Raw genomic sequence first — 26309 nt, forward strand, 5'->3', positions numbered from 1 at the left:
CCTCTTCCACTCCAGCTCTCTGCTGTGACCCAGGAGGGCAGTGGAGGATGACCCAGGTGCTTGGGCCCTGCACCCGCATGGGAGACCAGGAGGAAGCACCTGGCTCCTGGCTTCAGATCGGTGCAGTGTGCCAGCCACAGCAGCCATTTGAGGGGTGAGCCAACGGAAGGAAGACCTTTCTCTCTGTCTCCCTCTCTCTCACTGCCTAACTCTGCCTGTCAAAAAAACACAAACAAACAAACAAAAAAAAACTTACATAAAAATTGTATGTATCTCTAGGAAGCCCTGCGACATTGTTGTATAAGGTCCACCCAGAACAAACTTTTCTATTCCTCCAAGCATTTAACATTTCTTTCTGGTGGAAACATCCAAAAGTTATCCTATGTCGATGAAGACATTGGCTACTTCCGGTTCTTGCTTATAAACAACGTAGCTTTGGACTTCCTGGTGTGTCTCTTGGTGCATAAATGTACACATTTCTCCTGTGTGGCTGTTGCTGTTGAGTTTGCACTCAGGAGTGAGACTGCTGGGCTACAGCCGGTGCGAATGTGTACGTTTAGCAGACAGGCCAAACAGCACTCCAGGGCAGTCACTCCAAACGCATTCCAAACAGCAGCACAGGAGAGGGTGCGGAACCGCACACTTGCTGACACTTGATGCTATCAGTCTCTAAAATTTTTTCAGCCATTCTCGTGGGAATTATGATTTTTAATTTTCATTATTCTGATAACTGAGGGCTAAAACATCTTTTCATATGTTCAGTAGCTATGTGGCTATCTTTTTTATAAAGCCGCTTGCCCATTTTTCTTTTTTTTTTCTTTTTTTTTTTTTTTTTTTTATTTTTTTTTTGACAGGCAGAGTGGATAGTGAGAGAGAGAGAGACAGAGAGAAAGGTCTTCCTTTTGCTGTTGGTTTACCCTCCAATGGCCGCCGCGGCCGGCGCGCTGCGGCCGGCGCACCGCGCTGATCCGATGGCAGGAGCCAGGAGCCAGGTGCTTTTCCTGGTCTCCCCATGGGGTGCAGGGCCCAAGCACCTGGGCCATCCTCCACTGCACTCCCTGGCCACAGCAGAGGGCTGGCCTGGAAGAGGGGCAACCGGGACAGAATCCGGCGCCCCGACCGGGACTAGAACCTGGTGTGCCGGCGCCGCTAGGCGGAGGATTAGCCTAGTGAGCCATGGCGCCGGCCCGCTTGCCCATTTTTCTAGGTTGACTGTTTTAGTAATATATAGGGCTCCTTACAGATTCAAATGACAGTCCCTGGGTCACTTACGCACATTACAAACCCCTTCCTCCTCTCGGCGGTTGTCTGTGCTATGCCATAAAACACGTGGTGACATAAATATAAGAAAAGAGCAGCAAGCAGAGACGAGTACAGAGTTAGCTTGTGCAAAGGTCCTGTTCTTGTCCTGCAAGTGCTTAATTGACTAATTGACAATCAAATTCTAATAAGTCAAGGATATCAGTGACAGACTTTATAATTACCCCAGAATAAAATAAAACAAGGTATGACTTACAAGTCAATGGAGAGGAAAAAGGAATGATAAAAATATTTGATGAACATCAAGGAAAGCAAGAAAAGATAAATGAACATAAAACTGATAAGACACAAGGAAATTTAAACCCAACTAAAAATTTTAAAAATGAAAACAAAATTTAAATGAAAAAGATACCACAGGAAAAGCTGTATTGAAATAAAGCCAGGGTAAAATATCAGGCAAAATAAATATAAATACAGGGGACAAAAAGGACAAGATATACTATCGACAAAATACTAGAGTAGGAAGATACGCTACTGTTGATCTATCCTCCCCTCCCAAAGGAGCCTTAGAATACAAAACAACTAGCAGAGTTATAAGGAGATAGAGATGGCCCATGTGTAGCTGGAGGTTTAAACACACTCATCCTAAAAACTACGATGTCCAAGTGGCAAAAAAGCAAAGGCACAAAGTTGAGTAACAGAATTATGAGGTCAACCTAAGGCACTGCAGCATGACACACAACAAATGAAGAACGCATGTCCTTGGCAGCCCACGGCCATGTGCTGCTTGACGACAGACAGGTACCTTCTGAGCAATGACCTCTCAGCCACGTTCATCCTTGTGCGAACACGGCACACACTTACACAAACCAGGACGGCTGCAATGCTGGAAGCCCGCCAGCGTCCACACAGGGCGGCATCAACCAGAACACCACCGTATTGTGCACGACTGCCTTTGGAACATCCACAGAAAGTGACCATGGACCAGGCTGCAGGGGAAGCTTCCATAAGTTCAGAGTTGATACCATACAGATGATGTTTCTGTCCACAACTGAATAAAATTAGATATCAACAATATCAAGATACCTCAAACATACCTCCCTTGAAAAATCTCCGGACTAAAGAGTAACTTGCAGACCAAGTTCAGAACAAGTCTTGCTCAGCTACGTTAAGTCCGGTTGCATTGGGGTGTTCAGAGCAGCCCTACTGTGGTGGCACAGGGCTGGGGACAAGCTGCGTGTCCACTGCGGGGGGACGGGGAAGCAGAGAAGGGCAAGTGCATCCTGCGCAGCACCGTGCAGAAGCCAAAAGCAATAAACAAAATAGACGCAGTAATGAAGAGCTGGGTGGAGAAAAGAGAGCAGAGACTCCTACTTCGAATATGAACAAACTTGAAACTCATCAGTACACAAAGCAACACAATTTCCCATTCCAAGTTATATATTTAGTGGAATAGACCATCATTAAAACAGGCATCTATAATGGCGAGGATATGAGAATCAAACTCAGAAATGAAGGGGGAAATGAATTAAAAAAAAAAAAAAAAACTAAGGAGCTGGAGTGGACTGATGAAGTTGGTAGGTAAAGTTAAAAAAAAATCTCCAAACCAAACCAAACTAATTAACAAGGAAACATGGTGCACATGTCCCCCCCGCCCCCACTCAGACACACACACACACACACACACACACGGGAGGATTAGGTGTGTCCTATTAGGGTTCTTTCCCAAAATCTTTCTTAAAAATGATTTCTGCCAGGTCTCTGAGTTTTCTGGGAACCAAACTGCAAGGTTACAGAGGTAGACTGAATTCTTCCAGCTTCGGCTAAGGGCAGCCATGTCGGTCAACTGCGATCCTCCACTCTTGTAGGGCAGCCCCTTCCTACCTTCCTCCCACCACAGACCCATCCTTCCAAAGAGCTGGGCCTGCTTTCTCACTGCAGCACTCCAGGGGAATGGCTTAGAGCTGGCCCCCTGGGAGAGACAAATGGACCAGCTACCCAAGGCCCATCCCCCTCTCTTTCTACCTCTTCCAGCTGGGTTTATTTGGTGAGGAGCCAAGAGCAATCCTCTCGGGGTCATGGGTTCAGGTAAGTTTAAGATCTTTTTCCTTGGAGGCCCTAATCACAAAATCAATCTACTGAAGCGTTTCAGATGGAGCAGTGGGGGAGAAAAGGAAGGGAGAAAGGAAGAGAAGGGTACAGGGTCAGGGTCAAGGGGTAGGGAGGAAGAGCAGGCAGAAAAAGTCAAGAGAACACGGTGAGAACTCAGGACCCAAGGTGGGCATGAGGGCAGAGCAACACTGAGGTCTGTGTCTTGCTGGGGCTGCTCTGACACGGCTGTGTTCCTCTTTCATTTCTGGACAGGGGCCTTGGGAGAAGTCATGGATACAACCCCAGGGAGGAACTCCTCCTACCTGAAGACAGATGCCACTGGCAAAGAACCCCTAGCCACCAAGCACAAAGTCCTGGCCTTGAAACTTACTGTGCAAATGACCACTTGATCCGCGCTTGAGTTGCCAGCCATTCTTCCTTTACGATCCTTCCCCGTTGCAGCAGTTCCTCTGAAAGTCTCTCCGCTTTTTCCAAGTTCTCCGAGGCTTCCTTAAATCTGAACTGCATTCAGGAAACATTCCCCACCTTGGTCTGCATGCGGGGCCCTGGCGCTCGGCTTCCTCAGCCCCCGACTTCCCCTGGCCCTCCTGAGTCCCTGTCAGCTTTTCCTTTGCCCTTGAGAACGCGTAGCGCAGGGAGGATTTCTGTTTGTGAAGACACAGACAGAAGGATACTTCCTAAGGTCGAGCAAGGCTCTCCCCATGGTGTGGAGGAGCTCCACGGAACACTTGAAAACTCCCGTGTTGTCACTACGTGGGGGCCCAATGGAGTTAGTGAGGAGGATCTCCTGGGCTTTTTCTGCGTGTTGCTTCGCTTGCAGTGAGAGACCTACGGACCAGAAAAGACGTCATCTCAGTTTCCTTCTTAACACATGGACAGGAGCGTGGTTCTCTGTCTTCACGCATGGCCACGTGGCACGTGGAGCTGTACCTGGGCCGCACGGAATTTTCCCATGACTGGAACAACCAAAGAAGCATTTTTTACCAAGTACTGAAGACAAAATTTTCCCCAAGTGGCCTTTCTAAGAAATAAACAGAATGAGCTGGGATTGAACAGCTTTGAAACCTTACCAATATCAGATGTAAAATGTTATAAGTAATTACAAAAAATAAATGGAAGACAAGGACTCTAGCATTCTGGGCAGGAAATAAGGTACTCGTGAATTTTTACCCTGGCTTGGTGACAGCAGTCTTAATGAAATACTAAAAATTCTGGATCTTCTGATCGTGCATCTACAACCATACTGCTAGAGCTGACTCCAAGGAGGAAACGGACGAGTGCGCATCGACCTCTCACTCCTCCGTGGCAGCAGGCTACCATGAGACAAAGAGGAGCCAAACGAAGCCAACAAAACTGCTGCTGAGAACAGACGCCCCAGTGCGCCCTGGTGTCCCCCAGCTTCTCGGTGTGCACAGGGTGACACGGGATCACTTCGAGAATTCTAGCCTGTTTGCTTCCCCCACTCCTGCCCTATTCCTGCTCTGACACCACCTCCTACTCACATCATATATCCCTGTCTTATTTCTTAGTTACGTGAATCGGAGTTCAAATTTCAGCAAAAGCAGTCAAAATACCAAGTTAATTCTGTTCCTGCGTCATTCAGATGTCTCACGGAGAAAAATCAAAGCTATGCTCTTCATGTGGGAACTCTCACTGAATTTTATGTGTCTCATTTTTTTAAATAAATCAATTTTTTTTAATGTTTGAGAGAGATAGAGAACTTACCTGTCCACTGGTTCCCGCATCGGCTGAGGGAACCTGAGCCAGGAGCTGGGAGCTCAATCAAGGTCTCCCACACGGGCGACAGGGACCCGCCTACTTCCTCGCCACTGCTTCCCGAGGAAGGCATAAGAATGCTGGAATCAGGACTCTGAGCCGGGATTGAACTTAGGTACCTTGAATGTGGAACGTGGGAGTCCTAACAGGCACCTGAACCTTTAGGCCAAATATTCGCCCCTGTGTCTTATTTTTTAAAAAGCACATCCTTAACTTGCCAGAAATGCATTAGAGTCAGCTATGCCCATGGTACCACAAAAGGCCTGGGGACGTCCGGGCCGTTCAGGACCTCACTCTTCCTCAGTGTGGGCTGAGGGGAAGGGCACCGGCTCTGAGTTCAGAATGCCCAGGACGGATTCCTGAGACGTGGGCGTCAGCTTCCTCAGCTGTGAGCAGAGAGAACACGAACACCCATCTCCCAGGAGTGAGGTGAAGGGCGAGTAAAGCTCTATGTGGAAAACAGCACGGCGCGAGGGGTTGAGCTAGAGCCTAATAACCAGCAGGCACGCTTCCACTTCCAGCTGAGAGAGAAACGCTGCCACCCAGGAAGGCGGCAGGGGGAGCGAGGCACCGCTTGGATCCCAGACGGCAAGGCCCCTGCACGTGAGAGCCCGGTCTGAGGCTGATCGGGGCGTACTAGCAGCGTGATCTGCAGCAAGCAGTTTCAGCTCAGACCTGTCATTTCCTCTGAATCAGAAACCGGGACCAGGGGGCAAGGTTAGACAAAACCATCTCCAAGGTCCCCTCTGGTTCTTACAGTGGTCTTCCATAAGGACCAGTCTCTAAGGAGGTTTGGCCAAATCTATCGGGTGGCATTTCTATGGAGGGCAGTTTAGTCTCTTCCACTGTAGTATTCCAGGCATCACTGGACCCACCCTGGGGGTCAGCGTCTTCATCATCGTCATCGCCATCATCATCATCTCCAGCTGGAGGCCTGCCTGCAGAGATGATCCCTTGCACGTCCTGTCCTAGGCTGCACAGTCGGTGAGAAGACATCACATGTGGGGAATCTGTTGTTTTTGCCTTTCCTATAGCCATTTCCTCTTGTTCTGTTTTCCTGCTAGGATGTCCAGGCCCTGCATACCCAATCCACGTGTGACAGGCCAGCTTCTCCCCCAGAACCCAGTGGAGTCAAGAGGCCATCAGACTACCCCTTGCATTTGCTATGCAACCCAAGTTGGTCGGTTGGAGCCCCACCTCCCACCCCATCATCAAATCCTGGGATCCTGAAGGAGACTCATTGTTTTTCTCCTGGGAATGATTGTAAGGGAAGCCTAAAGCCACTGCCATGTGGGCAAAGGCTAAGAATGGCGCCAATAGCAAGAACAGAAACAGAATCCTGGTCTCACTGTTTGAACATCTGGATATGGCTTGGCTAAAGAAATTTTAATCTTAGAGTTTTAAGTTGTTTGTATGGCCACAACAGCCAGGGCTGGACCAGGTTGAAGCCAGGAGCCTAGAACTCCATACGGGTCTCCCAACTGGGTGTCAGAAGCCCAAGTACATGGACCATCATTTGCTGCTTTCCCAGGTGCATCAGCATGGAGCTGGAGCGGAAGCAGAGGAGCCAGGACTTGAACCAGCACTTTGCTATGGGACGCTGTAAAGCTGCGGCTTGGCTGAGCCACAGCGCCAGCCCCGCCATACATTTCTGTTTGTGCCAGTTTGGGCTAGCCTTTTATTTTTTTGTTACTCAGAGTCAAGAGACTCCCTGTCAATAAAAATGTGGGTCGATCCCAATCTAGGTCTGCATTCTATGCTTCAGAGTCTGCTGACAAAGCCTTCTAACCATTGGGACTCCTCATCTCCTAAGAACCCTACTTCAAGGTCACAGAACACAAAACCCAGAAGGGTCTGTCTGTCTTCCCTTTTCTCTTCTGAATGTTTATTAACGCTTTCTAGAAAGAAATGGCTTCCCAGTGCTGTAAAGGAGAATATGCAAAATCTCATCCTTCCCGTTATCTGTGACTCAAATTTGGAAGCAGGAACCAGTCTGCATGGAGGGCGGGCGCTCACCTTTCAGCTGGAGGTAGCCTTGAGCCAGGTTAATGTGTGCCTCTGCCAGTTTCCAGTGGGAGTCGCCATAGCAAATTCTCGTCAGTGCTACACAGCGCACAAGCTCTCGGACAGCCTGCTTATACTGTCAGGAAGAGAAAGACGGCGTAACAGACAACCTGAAAGTTAAGGGTCACAGAGTACCAATCGACTCACGTTTTTATCCATTTAGTAAATATTTATTAAATGCCTGCTGCTCTGGGCCAGGCACGATTCTAAGCACTTAGGATACTGCGGAGAATAAAACCCGCCAAGATGTATTGTGGGTGGTATCTGCTAGGGTAAAATAGACCACAAACTTAAGAAATATGTAAATGCATCTGATTGTTCATTGTTTATAAAAATATTTATTTATATGTAAGGCAGAGTGACAAGGAGGGGGGAGGAGAGAGAGAGAAAGAGAGAATCTTCCATCCTCTGGTTCACTCCCCAGGTGGCCACAACAGACAGGTCTGGGCCAGGCTGAAGCCAGGAGCCTAGAGCTCCATCCCACACGGGTGGTGGGATCCTCTTCCTCTGCTTTCCCAGCACACGAGCAGGGAGCTGGATTGGAAGCAGAGCAGCTACACCCCACCAGCACTCTGCTACACGATGCTGGCTTTGCAAGCGGCAGCTTACTTCTCTGCACCACAGAGCTGTCCCCACCCTCCCATCTGATCGTACATTTAAAGGGAGAGGATGTCGTGGAATGAATAAACACCAGGAAAAGTATAACAGACATAGAACCATTCCCTAGGTTTCCAGCTGCCCCTCAATGAACAGCCCCCCCATATTTGGCCAAGCGGGGGAGTGGTAGTGACTTTCAACTCATGCCCTTTAGCTATCAGCTGGAAACCTTCCTCGGCAGCCTGTGATACTATAACAGCAGACGGGGCTGGCGCTGTGGCTCACTAGGCTAATCCTCTGCCTCCCGCGCCGGCACCCCAGGTTCTAGTCCTGGTTGGGGCGCAGGATTCTGTCCCAGTTGCTCCTCTTCCAGGCCAGCTCTCTGCTGTGGCCCAGGAGGGCAGTGGAGGATGGCCCAAGTACTTGGGCCCTGCACCTGCATGGGAGACCAGGAGGAAGCACCTGGCTCCTGGCTTTGGATCAGCGCAGTGCGCTGGCCGCAACGTGCCGGCCATAGCGGCCACTTGGGGGGTAAACCACCTGCCTCTCTCTCTCTCTCACTGTTTAACTCTGCCTGTCAAAAAAAAAAAAAAAAAAAATAGAACAGCAGATGGGATCATCATGACTACCAAGCATATTTTATTAAAGGAGTGAGAAACACATTTTCATTCAGGGCTAAGACAGAGAGAGGTGTGGTTCTCCAGCTGAGGGTCAGCTTAGAGCAGTGCTACATGGTCAGCTGACGTCTGCATTCAGAGGGTCTGCATCCATGGATTTAAATATCCACAGATTGAAAAAAAATAATTGCATCTGTACTGAACAGGAAGACCGTCTCCTTGTCACTATTCCTAAAACAGCACACTGTGGCAACTATTTTCACAACATTTGTCTTGGGTTAGGTTTCATCCAAAGAGGATCTGGAAGGTACAGGAGGAGCTGAGTAGGTTCTGTGTGGATACAATGCCACCTCCACAAGGGACATGACCATCTGTGCATTTTGGTATCTTGTAGGGGTTCTGCACCCAATGCCCCACGGATACCGGGGGATGGTTATACCCAAAACAAGACTGGTGGTCGAAAACGCAGCTCCAACATTCTTTGACACCTGTTCCATCCAGAGGTGGGGGGGGGGTCTGTGCCCCCTCCCTTTGAACATGGACTTTATGACCCTGACCCGCAGCAAATGGAGGAAATCATGCAGTGCCAGCTTGGTGGCCCAAGCCTTAGGGAACTGGTGGTTACTGCTCTCGGTGTCTTTTTTTTTTTTTCTTTAAGTTTTATTTATCTATTTTGAAAGTCAGAGTTACAGAGAGAAACGAAGAGACAGAGAAATCTTCCATCTACTGGTTCACCCCTCAGATGGCTACAACAGCCAGTGCTGGGCCAAGTGGAAGCCAGGAGCAAGAAGCTTCATCAGGGTCTCCCATATGGGTGGCAGGGGCCCAAGCACTCGGTCCATCTTCTGCTGTGTTCCCCAAGCCATTAGCAGGGAGCTGCATTGGAACTGGAGCAGCAGGGACTTGAATTGGTGCCCACATGGGATGTCGGCATTACAGGTGGTGTTTAACCCACTACACCAGGCCAGCCTCTGTCTTCTTGAACCTGTCATGGGTTGAATTCTGTCCTCCCACTTTCCCCAATTTCCTGAGTTGAAGTTCTAATCTCTAGTAACTCAGAGCGGAACTCCATTTGGAGATGAAGTCTTTAAGGGGTGACCGAATTACAATGAGGCTGTGAGAGTAGGCCCAATACAACACAATGTGTGTCCTTATGCAAGAAGAGGAAGACACCCGGTGGCCACCGGCAGAGAGAGGAGACTGAGGATGCGGGGAGAAGGTGGCCACCTGCCAGCACCTGCCAGTGCTGCAGTCAGCACTGCTGACACCTTTGTCTCGGACCCCGCCTCCAGAAGTGCGAGAAAACAAGCGTCTGTGGTCTCCACTGCCCAGTCTACGGTATTTGTTATGGCAGCTCCAGCAAACTCATACAGAATCCAACCGCAGAACCCGAGGGAAGCCTGCACGGCCCACGGAGAAGCCCAGGTGGAAAGGCACCGGCAGCCACCTCGGGTTACTCAGCCATGTGAGGGAGCCATCTTGGCAGGAGACTGACTGTCCTCTCCCAGCAAGCTCAGTGGACGCCGCTGCATGGGGCATGGGGCACAGCTGACCTGACCGCACTGAACTCTGCACAAATTGCAGAATGAATTTCTATTCCAAGCCACGGAGGTTTGGGGTGTTCTACAGCAATACATCCCTGGACCAGCAAGAGAGGAAGTGGGAGGGAAGACAGCTGGGGAAAGCGAGTGGAAGTGGTTGGGACGGAGGAAGAGAGGGAAGAGGCTGGACAGAGGGGTGGGAAAGATCAGGACCCGGCCCGGCTGCACTCGCAGGCCAGGCATAAACCCCACATGCCTGCATCCCCACACAATCCCCACCTGGATGGCAGGCATCCTCACCCCGAATCAACATTCTATCTGAAGACAATACACAGACAGCTGACCACGGGAGAGTCACCTTCGTACCCAGCAGGGGGAGCTTGAGGGACCCCTGCTCAGAAAAGTGGGGCCGTGGCTTTTTCTACAGTAACAGGTTTCTTACAACAAAGTGACACACGCTTGTTGTCAAGACACGGATGAGTCCAACGATGAAAATGGAAAGTCACAGCAAGCTCACCTCCTGGAGCTAACGAGCCAGCGAAAACCGCTTTTATGCTTCATTTTAATAAACCTAGTCTTTCCTTTTTAAAAATAGTCTCAGGAGCTACATGCAGATTTGCAATGAGTTATCCTGACAATTTATGAACCATTCTCATGTAATCTTCTATGACACAAATTTTAACGTTTGCACAGTATTTCACTGTATGGATGTGTCATAAGTGAATTACTCAATCCATTGTTACTGAGCTTTTAGGTTGTTTGAAAATTTTTTTTTAACTTTCTGAATAAATCCCTACAGAGGACTACTGGGTAATGGCTATGGAAAGCTCTGGGGCTTTGAGCAGCTATCGCTGAAGTGCGCTGGCAAGAGCTCACACCAGCGCAGGCCTCCGGTACAGCACACGTGAGCAGGGCATGTCCCTTCCGTGGGGCTGGGCGCAAACTGCTGTTCTGTCCTCAGTCGGCTCCTCTGTCAGGTAACCCATCCCCCCACCCCGCCCCAAAGTGGCAAGGCCGCACATATTCATGTATTTATTGGTAAATTTGTATTTCTTCTTTTGGGGATCACTAATTTTATTGCCTCTAAACACAGAAAGTTTGGAGAATGACTGAGAGAGACAGAGAGAGAACAATGAACACAGTGTACAAAAAGAGAGAAATGATGGAAGCTTTGGGGGTCTAGCGAGTTTGCCAGAAGGAGAAGCCGCAATGATGGTGAATGTGTCCCAACCATGACATCAGTGAGGACTGGGCAGCCCCGGTCAGGCTCCCAGGTCACAGCCCTGGTCCTCACCCCCGGTGCAGGGTTGAAGAGGGACAGTGTGACCTCCCTGTGGTTTCCTTACTTGTCAGCATGGTCTGGACATCCCCGTTGGCTACTCCACCTTTATCCTGCCAGTTCCAGTGGCCTTAGCAACTGGCACAGGTGAGAGGCAGCAGGAAGACAGCTTTAGAACAGGGCCAAGGCTGAGAAATAATCTAATTTGCCCTCCATGCTTTATACAAGGCCAGGGAGGCGAGAGGATTTCCTAGTGAGTGGCAGAATCAGAGCTCCCAGTCCCGAGCTCTTTCCACATCATTCTGGGGCTACATGGAATTTCTTAAACTTCTTAACATCAAAATTCTGCAACTCTGAGGGTCATTAGATCTGGCCACAGAGATTTAAAAATGGACACACTATACCCCGATCTTGGTGTCTAAATACCATTCCCCACAAAGAGTAACCAAGGGCTCCCTGAATCCAAGGCTGGAATAGGCGATGTCCAAGACAAACCTGAAAAACCATGTTGTATTGGAGATTAAGGAAATGTGCACGGAACGAGAGGATGGGTCAAGAATGCAAGAGCCAGCTCAAAGCTCTCACTGGCAAATGTGGGATGACACGTTTGTGACAATAATGTTGGTTGTAGCACATTTGAAAGACGGGATTCCCAGAACTTGTATTGATGCAAGTAAATGAATAATAAATAAGATGTGGTAAAAAAAAAAAAAAAAAAAACTCTTCCTTATAAAGGGATGCCAACAAATCAACATTGAAAGAATGCTGATGTTAGAGGTTGGCTGTCTGACTAGAGTAGTAATAGATTCAGGGGAGAATCATCAGTAGACGCTAAAACCAGGGGGCAGGGTTTTCAATATACACATGGTCTCAGACAAGCTCCACAAAACGCATTAGTGACAAAGGGAAAACTAGTGCTTCTACAGTACAGAGGCCTGTGGGGCAGGACCTTACCCAAGTGTTCAAGTTAGCATCCAAGTAACAAGGGCACATGGTGTGCCCCCGCCCGAGAGGGTGCGGGGAGCAGAGCTCTATGTCGGTGACATTCCTGTCCCAACGGCATCAGCTGAGCCCAGGCCTGAGCAAAAATAAGGCCGATCACCATGGAGAGACAGACAGGTGAAGAAACAGATCCAGATTACAGGAGACTAAACTGACATGACAGCTACGTCGAACGTGAATTCGTGGAGTGGACCACAGGTCTGAGGTTTTAGCTTGGTTGGTTGGTTGGCTTCATTTTGGTTTCTGTAAAGAAATGCTACTGTGGAGAAACATGGGTGAGGTTTAGAGATACTAGCAACACTGCAATATTAATTTCCTAGTATCAAACTTTATGCTGCGGATACTTGAGGGAACACACTGAGGTATTCAGAGGTAAAGGGATGTGGTACCATAATCTACTCCTGCAGAGTTAGGGTGGGGCGCGGCGAATATAACAGAGCAATAAAGCAAATGTTCACAGTTGGTGACTCTTACAGCTTTTCTGTAAATCTGGAATTATTTTAGAATAAAAAGTAATCAACAATGGTTATTTTAAAATGTAAGCTACATCCTGTGATACTTTGACTGTTTCGAGGCCTTCCCGGGCACTCAGCTGGAGGGCCCCAGGATCCCCTGGGAACTGAGCTTGGCTCCAAACACACCTGCTGTCAGGCCAGGCGTCCCCCCAGGCACAGGGGCGCTACCTTGTAGGTTTTATGTGTGTTGTTTGCCTCCCCAGGACTCTGCTCCCTTAGCTCCTCCACGGCTCCTCCTCTCCCTCAGTTCGCAGCCACGTCACCTCTTCCCAGACCAGCACTAACCACATCTCTACTTACCTGGCCTGCTTACAGTGTCAGTGGCCCCTCAGCCCGTGAGAGCATGCCCCTGGTCTGTACTGTTCACAACTGAATCCCAGAATACAGAAATGTCTGCTACCATTCTAGGTGCGCAGAGGAGTTCATTCCTCACACATGCTAAACGCCTTAAGGTAAGAAGGCTTCACTCTCTTGCAGAACCCTGGCTGAAGAAGGCTACCAGCCCACAGCCTACCTAGCACTGCGCCTGGCCCACCCTAGGGGCTGAGTGAGTATCTGTTGGCCTAATGAAGAAGCACACGCTCTCACTCCAGTTCACACCCTCTTGCCATAATCCTGCTCTGCCTTCCGACACGAGGCTCCTGTCAGCAGGCAGACTGAAACCTCCCTGGACCCTGCACAGCCCCTCTGCCTCTCTCTCACTCTCTCCAGTCCCTAGCTCCCTAGTCTTCCAGGCCCACTGATTTGCATTTCTTAGTTCCTTTCAAAAGATCTTAGCCTCTCTGCTGCCTCTGCCATACATGCCCAGCTGAGGCCCGCCTAACTCCTCAGTCGGCTTACTGCAAATATCCTCCTAGCCTATCCTCCTCACCCCATTTTATTCTTTCTTTATCCATTCTTCACACAGCTGTGGGGGTGACTGTTGAAGCTGAAATCTGCCCTGGCACTTCCCTGCTTCAGTCCCGTGCTCCATCTCCAGGATCTTTGGGAGAAAATCAAAACTCTTTGCAGGGCATTGAGTCTCCTCCGGGTCCCAGCTCCTGGCCTTAGCTCAGCCCCATTTTCCTGCACATCACCACAGCCTTCATCTCAGATCATTCCTGTAGCTCCCCAAACAGACTGTGTTCTTTCAGACCCCGGGCTCTTGTCCATCTGCGACCTCTGCCCAGAACACTTTTGTCTTCCTCCTGAACTGGCTGCTCCAAAGCACTGCTCCCAGTGCTGTCCGAGCAACTCCCATCACAAGAAGTGAGCCTTAACTGCTGTCCCTGCACCACCTGCAGGCTCCTTGCCCACCCCTTTCTGTTTTGCACCCATATAACCCCAAACTTGTGTCCTCACAAGACTTATCACACTGACTTCCACTATCTGTTCCCCATCAATCTTTCCAACCAAACCACAAGCCTCTCCAGTACCAAGGCTGGGGCTGTCCCCCGTGTGCCCCCAGCACCTGCCCAGCACCAAGCACATCTCAGCCTTAGATTCTTGTGAAAGAAATGGCAAATGATTGGACAGATGGGATCTGACACATAAGAAACGCAACAGGGAATGAAGGAGTGGGCAGAGGGAACTTTTGAGGGGAGAGTGGGAGGGAAGTCTGCAGGAACACAGAGGACGGACAGACAGCACACCAGGCTCGGTGAGGGCAGAAGTACCACCTGCTTTACGCGCGGGAGGTTCTGGCTCTCAGACCTGGCACGGAGGAGGAGCTCGGTGCATATTCACTGTTGCCCTTGCCAGCCACGGTGCCTACAGCCCTGAGGTCCCACACTCCCCCACACTGTCAGAAAGGCACTCTCTCATATACCGCCTTGCATCAAGCTCCCAAGATCAGGAAGCAGATGCCCTGCGAGTCTGGGTCAGACACTGGCCCAGCGCCCTGAGCGCAGGTGCAGAGGGCAGGGGCTGCTCACCTCCTGGCTGCTGGAGCAGGCCCTCGCCTTCTCTTCACAGAGCCGCAGCTTCTCCCGCGGGGGCTGGAACAGCACTGTCTGGGTCAGATTGCTTTGGCTCTTGTTTCTGGGAGTGATGCTGACGGCAGCAACGATTTCATCTAGGTGGTTGGATAGGTGGGTTTCCTCTGACTCTTGCATATTTTTATAAACATTGTCATCTAATTTTTAAAGAAAAAAAGGTGTTAAATGATAAATTTCATAGTTACTTTCAGCTATACATATCCCCTCCTCCCAGGGCTGATGCTAGAATCCAGGAAAATTTCAACACCATATTCATGACTTCCTAGAAATTATCAGTATTGTACCCAAAAAGACCGCGGTAGCTAGTAGTGACTTTTATCTAAAACTTTCAGGCTGACTTCAAGTTTCAACTAAGCCAACAGTCTTCTTTCACATACATTTGACATATTTATATGCGGCATATGTACGTGTGCACGTATATGGCCAGTAGAAACTGGCTGGGCCCAAACAAATCTCTATGCGCTCCGATTAGACCAGTTGAACAATTGACCTTGGGACAGAAAATAAATGATTGTTGTTAAATCTTCACCTCCAGCCAAGAAGGAGCAGTAGGGAGCAGATTTAGCCTGAGGTAAGCAAACAAACGAAACAATACCCCAGGACAAAAGGAAAAGGTTAGGAAACACTGGTATCTAGGGCCAGGACTCAGGTAATAGGACAGTGATTCCTGCAAGATGGAAACAACAGGCAAAGTAAGACAGGAGGGCACTGCTAATTTAGAGTTTCCAGGACAGTGCAGGGAAGGGGACCCAGAAGGTACCAGGTAGACTGAGCAGAGAGTCCAGGGAGACCGAGGTGGCTAGAGTTCAAGGACAAGTTACTAGAGAGGAGAAGGCAGCACAGGGAGAGGACACTGGCTGAGCTCCCCCTGGCTGGGGAGAACAGTGGTCAGCAGGTGTGTGAGACATTACCTGGAGTCTGGAGAAGGAATCCTTCCACCAGAGAAAGCACAAGGACGTCAAGCCCTCACCTAGGGCTGGCCGTGCCTGCTCCCGCCAACTGCACTGGAAAAATTCTTGACTCATGGAGGCACTGGGTAGGGTACTCAGGGGAGAGATTTTTCCCTCAGCAGCGGGGGAATAATGGGCTCTACACTAAACACAGCTTAGATGCAGCTAAAAAATCATAACCATGAGACCAAAAAGGAACAGACTCTAAGTGACTTAACTGCACCAGAGGATAAAAATTCAGGGATGTTCATGGGAACACAGAAATAACCAGCATGCAGAAAGGTAAAGATTGCAAAGTCTTGCATCCGAAGATTATGCAGTAGAGCCGGGATGTGGCTCTGTGGTTAGCATGCCCATCGAAGTTAAGATGCCAAGCGGTTATGCACCCCACATTGGAGCGGCTGGGTTCAGTTCCTGGCTCCAACTCCTGAGGCAAGCTTCCTGCACATCAGACCCTGGGAGGCAAGAGGGGTGGCTCCCTTAACTGGCTTCCTGCCACCCACGTGGGTGACCTGGACAGCTTCAACCTGGCTCAGCAATAGCTGTTGTGGGCATGCGGGCAGTGAACCAGCAGAAGGAAGTGTACGGTCTCTCTCACGTTTTTAAGAAAATGTAATTTAGTTATGCTTTTGAAAGGCAGAGTGACCGAGAAAGAGGGAAAGACAGACAAAGAAATCTTCCATCCATCCTGGGTCGGGCTAGGCTGAAGCCAGAAGTCAGGAACAACATTTGGGTTTCCCACGTGCATGCAGGGGCCCAAGTACTTGAGCCATCTTCCACTGCTTTCCCAGGAACATTCGCTGGGAGCTGGATCAGAAGTGGAGCAGCTGGGGCTTAGAACCGGATACTCTCACATGGATACCAGCAGCGCAAGCAGTGGCTTAACCCATTGCACCGCAACGCTAGCCCCACTAAATAACATTTTTTAAAAAAGATTATGAAACATGCAAAGAGACAGGAAAACATGGCCCATAATGAGGACAATAAGCAGCCAATCAAAGCTGACCCCCAATTGACACGGATGTTAAATTAACAGAAAAGGACATTAAAACAGTTACTATAATCATTTTCTACAAGCTTAAAAGGTTAAATACAGACATAAAAGAGGTTTTAAAAAAAGACCCAAATTGAACTTGGTGATAATAAAATGAAAATAATGGTGTGTGAGATGACAAACACACTAGACGAAATTAACGCAGATTGGATATCGCTCGTGAAAGATGACTGAAGTTGCAGACATAGCAATAGAAATGGCCCCAAATTGGAAACAAATCAGTGAGTTGGGAAACTTTAAGTTGCCTAACATGGAATTTGAGCCTCCTAAGGAAAGTAGATTGGAGAGGAGACAAAAAATATTTGAAGAACTAATGGCCACAATTTGATTTGGCCAGAGTTAGGAGCCAGAGCCAGGAATGGAACCCAGGAATTTAACTCTGATGTGGGATGCTTAACCACTAGACTAATTGGCTGCTCTACTTTTACATCTTTGCTTGGATGCCAGACTTTGTGAATTTTACCTTGTTGTGTGCTAGTTATTTCTGTGTTCCTAGTTTGAAAAAAGTATCAAGCCAGAGAACCAGGAAGCTCAATATAAAACTCAACACAAGAAACAAGGGCTGCCGCCGCGGCTCACTAGGTTAATCCTCTGCCTGAGGCGCCGGTACTCCAGGTTCTAGTCCCAGTCGGGGCGCCAGTTCTGTCCCTGTTGCTCCTCTTGCAGTCCAGCTCTCTGCTGTGGCCCGGGAAGGCAGTGGAGGATGGCCCAGGTGCTTAGGCCCTACACCCACATGGGGGACCAGGAGGAAGCACCTTGTCCCTGGCTTCAAATCAGCACAGTGCACCGGCCATAGCAGCCATTTGGGGGGTGAACCAACAGAAGGAAATCCTTTCTCTCTATCTCTCACTGTCTAACTCTGCCTGAAAAAAAAGAAAAAGAAAAAAGAAAACTACATGAAGTCAAATAATAACCAAACTGCTCAAAACTATAATGAAGAGACTATCTTTAAAAAAAGTCAGAAAAATATATACTATGTATTAGAAAAATAAATTTAAGGATGGTATCATAATTCCTGTAGTAAATAAAAATACAGCAGGAGAAAATTAAGCTATATCTTTAAAGTACAGCAAAAAAAGTTGTCAATCTATGTTCTATAGCAGTGAAAATATTTTTCAAGAACTAAATCTGAAAGGACTAATAATCAGCAGACTTGTGCTATGATATTCTCAAAGAAATGTTGAAGGAAATCTCTTAGGAGGATGGAAAATGATAGCAAATGGAAACCTAGATGTATAAGAAATGAAGGGTGCTGGGAATAGAAATATAGAAGATTGATTTCACACTACTTAAACATCTCTAAAACAAGCACAGAAAATAGTCTACTGTGGTATGTACAACATTTGTATAAGAGAAACAGATGACAACAGAAGCACAAAGGCTGGGAGCCTGGGAGTTGGGAATGGATTTTGAAATTTTTATACAACATGTAAAGTGGTTCAATATTACTTGAAGGTCGACTTAAGTAAATTGAAGGTACCTGGTATAAAGCTACAGTGATCACTGAAATACCAAGATAAGGACTTTGCTAAGTAGCCAACAAAAAAAATAAAAATAAACAAAGTGATACAATAATCTAATAGAAAGAGGAAAGGGAAAACAAAAATAGATGAGACAGAGAGAAAATGAGCAGAAAGGTGATAAACCTACATCTAACTACATCAATAAATATATTAACTGAATACACCCCCAATTAAGATACAGAGATTGCCGGATTGGACAAAAAAAGCAAAACCTAACTACATATTGGCTTTAAGAAACTCATTTTAAATACAGCAAAAAAACTATACTAATTAAAAGGATAGAAAATAATATCCTAAAATTAGTCTGAAAGAAGCTTGGAGTAAGCATATTAATATCAGAGTAGATTTTATAGCGAAGAATATATTGTCAGTGATAAAGCAGTTTGTTTCATAATGATAATGGGGCCAACTCATCAAGAGGACATAATTACCCCAAATGTTTAGACACACAATAACATGTTCAAAATGCCAGGCTAAAACTTATGGAATCGTAAGGAAAAGCAGACAAATCTTTAATTACAGTCACAGATTTAAACACCTCTCCAAATAATTCACAAGTCAAGTAAGCAGACAGTCTGTAAGTACTTAGAGGACTTGGCCACATCATCACTCAAGTTGACCTGACATTTATTAGAACACTTACCCAAAAAGGTTACATAATTTTTGAAATGTATAAGGTCACTAATGAAGACATTTTGGACTATATAATAAGTTTCAATAAACTTTTATGGATTCGAGTCATACAAAGTATATTCTTTGATCACAAGGAATTAAATTATAAATCAATAAAGATATCTGGAAAATTAAAAAATATTTGGAAACTAAATACCACATTTCTTTTTTTCTTTAAAGATTTTTTATTTGAAAGGCAGGGTTACAGAAAGACGGAGGGACTGAGAGAGAGGTCTTACATCCACTAGTTCACTACCCAGTTGGCTGCAACGGACAGAGCTGCACATATCCAAAGCCAGGAGCCATAGAGTTTCTTCCAGGTCTCCCATGTGGGTGCAGGGACCCAAGGACTTGGGCCATCTTCTGCTGCTTTTCCCAGGTGCATTAGCAGGGAGCTGGATCAGAAGTGGAGCCACTGGGACTTGAACAGGGGCCCATATGGGATGCTGGCACTGCAGGAGGCGGCTTTAACCTGATACGTGACTGTACCAGCCCCAACAGCACACTTCTAAATAAACCATGAGCCAAAAAGGGAATCTAAACGTAGTTTGTACTGCATGAATATAAAAGTACAACACACAAGAATTTGAGAATGACATTAAAGAAGTCCTGGGGGAAATTCATGGCACTAAATGTCTATATTAGAAAACTGGAAGGGTCTCAGAAAAAAATAAATATTAAAATTAAACTCATAGATCAATGAAATAGAAAAGCAGCAGAAGAAAAAAACTCAATGGAAGCAAAAGCTGGTTCTTGGAGATCAATAACAATGACCTCTAATCTGACTGACCAGGTGAAAAGGAGAGAAGACCAATCGTCAATATCAGGAATGAGAATGACATCCCCCAGAGTGCACAAATATGAGAAGAACATTATGAATACCTTTATGCCAATACATCTGGCAACAGAAATGAACGGACAAATTCCTTTCAAGTCACAAGGTACCAAATTTCACACAAGGAGAAAGCGACGCCTCAACTGGCCTATATCTATTAAAGAAACTGAGTCTTTTTTTAAAAAAAAATCTTCTAAAAAGGAAAACTCCAGGCCTATATGACTTCACTACATGATATTTAAGGAAGCTGTAACATCAATAGCATACAATCTCTGCCAGAAAAGTGAAGGGAGGGTATTTTTGACTATGAGACTGTGATACCAAAACAAATAGATGTGAAAATTGCAGATCATTATGCCTCAGAAGCATATATGCAAACATTCAAAACAAAGTTTTAGCAAACTAAACCCAACAATGTATAAAAGGAAAAATATGAGTACATCATGACCAAGCTGGGTTTATCTCAGGAATGCAAGCTTGGTTTAAAATCTTAAAAATAAAAACATGTAATTCATAATATTATTTTTTTAAAAAGAAAAACTATGTTCATCCCAATCAAAAGAAAAATGACTTGAAGGCCGGCGCCGCGGCTCACTAGGCTAATCCTCCGCCTAGCGGCGCCGGCACACCGGGTTCTAGTCCCGGTCAGGGCGCCGGATTCTGTCCCGGTTGCCCCTCTTCCAGGCCAGCCCTCTGCTGTGGCCAGGGAGTGCAGTGGAGGATGGCCCAGGTGCTTGGGCCCTGCACCCCATGGGAGACCAGGAAAAGCACCTGGCTCCTGGCTCCTGCCATCGGATCAGCGCGGTGCGCCGGCCGCAGCGCGCCAGCCGCGGCGGCCATTGGAGGGTGAACCAATGGCAAAGGAAGACCTTTCTCTCTGTCTCTCTCTCACTGTCCACTCTGCCTGTCAAAAAAAAAAAAAAAAAAAAAAAAAAAAAAAAAAAATGACTTGAAAAAAAATCTAATATCTAACATCCATTCTTAACAAAAACTCTTAGGAAAGAAGGAATAGAATTCTACCTTCTCAACCTGGTTAAAAGGTATTTATGAAAAACTGGTAGTTGACATCTGACTTAAGGGTGACAGAAGGAGTGTGTTACCTCTGATACCAGAAATCAGACAAGAGGCTCACTGTCAGCACTTCTAGGCAACACTACATTGGACTCTGGCTAGTGCAATCAATCAAGAATAAGAAAGAAAAAGCACCTTGTTTGCAAAGGAAGAAGTAAAACTGCCTTTATTCACAATTAGTGTATCTCTATTATCACCCATGTAGAAAATGTGATGGGATATGCAAAAAGCTACTAGAATGAGTAAACTAGAAAGTCAGTTTAGCAAAGTTGTAGCATATCAAATCACTATGCAAGGGGCACGTGCTGTGGTGCAGTAGGTTCATCCTCTCTGCCTGTGGTGCCTGTATCCGACATAGGCGCTAGTTCTACACCCAGCTGCTCCTCTTTCCATCCAGCTCTCTGCTAAGGCCTGGGAAAGCAGTGGAAGATGCCCAGGTGCTTGGGCCCCTGCATCTGCATGGGAGGCTTGAGGTTCTTGGCTCCTGGCTTCGGATGGGCCCAGCTCCGGCTGTTGGGGCCCTGTTTGGGGATTGAACCAATGATGGAAGACCTTTCTCTGTCTCTCCCTCTTACTGTCTGTAACTCTACCTCAAATAAATAAATAAAATCTTTTTTAAAAATCACTATGCAAAATACTTTTTTTTTTAAAAAAGGATTTATTTATTTAGTTGAAAATCAGAGTGACACAGAGAGAGAAGAGAGCTATCTTATATCTGATGGTATACTCCCCGATGGCCACAACAGCCAGGTCTGGGCCAGCCTGAAGCCAAGAGCCAGGAACTCTACCCTGGAATCCCACATGGGTATCAGGAGGTTGGCTTGGAAGCAGAGTAGCTGAGACTCAAACTGGAACTTTGAAATGGGGTACCAGGTTTGCAAGCAGAGGCTTAACGTTGGTCCCAAGCACTATTTCTGTATATCGGTAATGAACAATCAAATTGAAATTAAAATACAATACTATGTGTAATAGCCCAAAAATGTCCCTATTGCATTGAAAATATAATATAATCAAACCACAGGAAGTGAAGTGGGCACTGATTTTCCAATTTCAGGATTCTAGTACCACCCTGATGACTTTTACTATATCATTGTTCTGTCTCTCTATTTTTCTTTAAGTCTACATACTTTAAAATCTTAAGTACTTCAGCCTTACCCTGATAAATAGTAAGCAGCATTATAGGTTTGATGTGCTGGCTACATTTCCCCCCGATAGACATTAAACTAAAAATATAATATTTTAAAAGTTTGCCTGTGTTCTACCTAACATCCCAATAAGCATTGCATAGCCTGGGGAATTCTGCACTGAGCAATGTTCCACCGTCATTTTTAACCATGACCCATCATCCAAGAAGATCTCATCTCTTCTATGCCATAGTATGTGTTCTGACAAATTAGGCATTTCAACCTAAAATAAAAATGATAATATTCCTATACTTCTTATGCTTGCCCCAACCATCCTGATACCTCCTTACCAAATGGGTAGGGTCCTTAGCCACTCCCTTACCTTCCATTGGAAAGGTCACAGTGGGTTCCTGTGATCATACACAGCAAATTCAGGTGCCACAACAGCAGGGAAAGGCAGTGAAGGGAGTGAAGAGAGGCCTTCCTGAAAGGAGCGGCTGTCGTAACCAGAGAGCAGCTTGGATGAACAAATTAAAGACAGGTTCACCCAGGAACCTGAGGATAAAGGCACAGGATGGCAAAGGCTAAGCCTGCCCACCGCTTTTGCGAATGCAGTGTTACTGGAACTCCGCCATGGCGGTTTCCTAACATACTGTCTGTGGCTGCTTTTGCACAGCAGAGGTGAGCGGTTGCCTTCAAAACGCCATGGTCCTCACAGCCCACAGCATTTACTTTCCTTTTTTTTTTTTTTTTTTTTTTTTGGACAGGCAGAGCTAGTGAGAGAGTGAGAGTGAGAGAGAGAGAGAGAGAAAGATCTTCCTTCCGTTGGTTCACCCCCCAAATGGCCGCCACGACCAGAGCGCTGCGCCGATCTGAAGTCAGGAGCCAGGTGCTTCCTCCTGGTCTCCCACGCAGGGGCAGGGCCCAAGCACTTGGGCCATCCTCCACTGCCCTCCCGGGCCACAGCAGAGAGCTGGACTGGAAGAGGAGCGACTGGGACTAGAATCCGGGGTGCTGGCGCCACAGGCGGAGGATTCGCCTAGTGAGCCGCAGCGCTGGCCAGCATTTACTTTCTACTCCTTTACAGAAAAAGTTCAGCAGCCTTTAAAAACAGTGATGTGATTAACAGAAGTAGCAAGATAAAGGGCAGCATTTTTATAAGCCAATAGATTTAATTTCAATCAGGTTGTGATTAGAAAATTCAAATAAAAATGTCCAACTTAGAAGTTACACCCATCACTAATTCTGAGTGATAACGCTTTAAATATCTGTACTTCAAAAATATATTTTATATCAACTATACAAAATGTATATCATTTACTCCATGATTACTTCCAAATGGAATTTGGGATGGCTAGAGTTAAGTGTTGAAATAGCTACTAATGTAAAGTGTGTTCATTCCTTAAGAACATAAAATACAGCTTTACATTTTCACAAAAAAAAGATGTTCACCAAGAATGCAGGTGCTCTTCTGTGCCTTATACAGCAAATTAGAGGGAAGTAACAAAACAGAGAGGAAAGCGGAAGCGAAAGATGAAATTGTGAGAAAGCTGCACAGGGTGATCTCCAACTCAGGTGGCTCATTCCTGGGCAGTTCTTTCCTTTTTTTCTTTTTAAAATTTATTTACTAATTTATTTTGAAAGTCAGAGTTACAGAGAACAAGAGTGAGAGATAGAGATCAGTCTTCCATGAGCTGGTTCACTCCCCAGATGGCCGCAAGGGCCACTTCTGGACCAGGCTGAAGCCAGGAGCCAGGAGCTTCATCTGGTCTCCCCCACGGGTGGCAAGGGCCCAAATGCACCAATTTCCACTGCTTTGCCCAGGTCATTAGCAGAGAGCTGGACAGGAAGTGGAGCAGCTGGGATATAAACCAATACCAAATGAGATACCAGCCCTGCAGATGGCAGTTTTAGCCACCACTCCACCACGCCAAACCCTTCTGGGTAGCTCTTAAAAAATGAAAGGCCAGGGGCCCGGTGCCATGTTGTAGCGGGTAACACTGCCACCTGCAGTGTTGGTATCCCATATGGGTGCCAGTTCAAGACCCAGCTGCTCTACTTCCAATCCAGCTCTCTGCTATGGCCTGTGAAAGCAGTAGAAGATGGCCCAAGTTCTTGGGCCCCTGAACCCAGGAGGCCTGGAAAGACCTGGAAAAAGCTCCTGGCTCCTGGCTTTGGATTGGCACAGCTCCAGCCATTGCAGCCAATTGGGGAGTGAACCATCTGTTGGAAGACTCTCTCTCTCTGCCTCTCCTTCTCTCTCTGTGTATAACTCTTTCAAATAAATAAATAAATCTTTTTTAAAAAAGTGAAAGGCCAAACTTTCCTGTTTAAGTTATAAATTGAGATTCAAGAACTTGTGCTGTCTATGGCACATGTGATTTGGGCAATGCCAACAACTGAAATCTGCATAACACTTCATACTTTGGCATGCTCTATCTCTTTTGGCCATTCCCACAACCGTGTGAGGTGCGGAGGGCAGTCATTACTATTCCTACCTGCGGATGAGGACCATGATGCCAAAAGAAGCTAAACTACCTGCGTGGCATTGTATGATCAGAACCAAGACGCTGGGCTTCATCCTTGGGTGATTTCCCACGTACCATCCTCAGGTCCACTGACCACATCCACAGCCGTGGGAAGCAAATGCTGCTGCCCTGGAAACTTGAGGCTGCATTTTACAAAGTGATCACTTATTTTTGTAAACAGGGACTGTGCCATCTCCACACCAGGTTAAACCACATTTTCGTATCTTCTATTTAGGAGAGGCAGAGAAGAAAGTTCAAAAATGACCTAAATAGGCCGGCGCCGCGGCTCACTAGGCTAATCCTCTGCCTAGCGGCGCCGGCACACCAGGTTCTAGTCCCGGTCGGGGCGCCGGATTCTGTCCCGGTTGTCCCTCTTCCAGGCCAGCCCTCTGCTGTGGCCAGGGAGTGCAGTGGAGGATGGCCCAGGTGCTTGGGCCCTGCACCCCATGGGAGACCAGGAAAAGCACCTGGCTCCTGGCTCCTGCCATCGGATCAGCGCAGTGTGCCGGCCGCAGCGCGCCGACCGCGGCGGCCATTGGAGGGTGAACCAATGGCAAAGGAAGACCTTTCTCTCTGTCTCTCTCTCTCACTGTCCACTCTGCCTGTCAAAAAAAAAAAAAAAAAAAAAAAAAAAAAAAAAGACCTAAATAACATGCTGTGTACTTAGTGTTGGGGGCTCTGAATTTAGTGTTGACCTGTGAAATGGGTTTACTGTTTCTTTCTTGGCTTATCAGTAAAAAGTGATTTGTCTCATGATATTTTTCAATAGTGCAATCTTATTTAAACAAACACTAGGTATAACTGAGAACTCACAGACTGGGACTAACTTGCATGGCTCTAACACTCCTTATCAAACATTTTGAACAACTGAACCATTAATTTTAAAATTAGGAGGTTTACATAAAGATCTAGATTTCTGGGTTTCTGACTCCCTCTCAAACTACCAAGATGGCCTGTATCGGTCACCTCAGGCCGGGGGGGGTGGGCCCTGCCCCGGCAGCAGGGACACTGCCCAGTGTGCACATTGCCAACATTCGCTTTTGGCTCCTGGATGTGGACGCAGCCAAGGAGCTGCAGTGTGTCACTGCGGCTGCATTACCGCTTTTCTTAGAGCACAAAGTAGGTCCTGGTGTCCATCTCTCTCTTCCAAAGGGAAAGGACAACGCAGGGACAGTGACCCTGGCTCCCGCCATTTGCTCACCGCATTTCATCTCATCTGAGGCACCACTGACTGTGACTCTGCCATCGTACACACCGTTTATGATTCTGAACGTGCATTCCCGTTTCAAAGATGCTTCAATGCCAACGGGAAGGTACGTCTCCGATCAATGAGAGGAGGTGGCCTGTTACTCCCTGACTTCCGGAGGCATCTGAACCAGGCACCTGGCTTTAGGGCTGTGTCTCTTCCCATGTGCACTGCATGTCAGAGTAAGGGCGTTACATAAAGACACACGCGGCAGGTCACCTACTTTGAGCTGCACGCCTGTCATCGGCCACTTTCCTTTTCTTCACAATAGCCATAGCTGGGGCCGAAATCTTCGTTAGAAATCAGCTCAGGCCCACAGGCCACCTTCCTCCTGCCAGCCTCGGCTGACTTCCCAGGCCTCTCAGTCGGTACCCACAACTGCCAGTCAGACTGACCCAATCAACTGATGCTGTCCTCTGCCAGACCTGCCCAGTAGAATGCTGAAGCACGTGATCAGCCCCAGATCAAGGCGGGAGGAGGAAGAGGTCTGAAGTAGGATGCTAGTCTTCCAGTTCTTTTTTTTTTTTTTTTAAGATTTATTTATATTTTAAAAGTCAGAGTGACAAA

General features: G+C 47.2%; 1 protein-coding gene across 5 annotated transcripts in view; it reads right to left on the bottom strand.

The window, feature by feature from the left end:
- TTC23 (tetratricopeptide repeat domain 23) overlaps positions 1 to 26309 on the bottom strand; it is a 98387-nt gene that overhangs the window by 61013 nt on the left and 11065 nt on the right. For 3 of the 5 annotated variants that reach the window (XM_070053504.1, XM_008248783.4, XM_070053505.1), the window contains exons 2-5: positions 14677 to 14876; positions 7165 to 7288; positions 4047 to 4200; positions 3743 to 3868 (exon numbers count right to left, since the gene is read on the bottom strand). In XM_070053504.1, coding sequence (XP_069909605.1) covers positions 3743 to 3868; positions 4047 to 4200; positions 7165 to 7288; positions 14677 to 14856 — 584 coding nt within the window. In that variant the 5' untranslated portion in view covers positions 14857 to 14876. Of the gene's footprint in view, positions 1 to 3742; positions 3869 to 4046; positions 4201 to 7164; positions 7289 to 14676; positions 14877 to 25965; positions 26129 to 26309 lie in introns of those variants that run through there. The other 2 variants (XM_002721772.5, XM_051822969.2) reach the window with 2 other exon arrangements.

The sequence above is a fragment of the Oryctolagus cuniculus genome, chromosome 12 (assembly GCF_964237555.1).
Source record: "Oryctolagus cuniculus chromosome 12, mOryCun1.1, whole genome shotgun sequence".
Classification (NCBI taxonomy): domain Eukaryota; kingdom Metazoa; phylum Chordata; class Mammalia; order Lagomorpha; family Leporidae; genus Oryctolagus; species Oryctolagus cuniculus.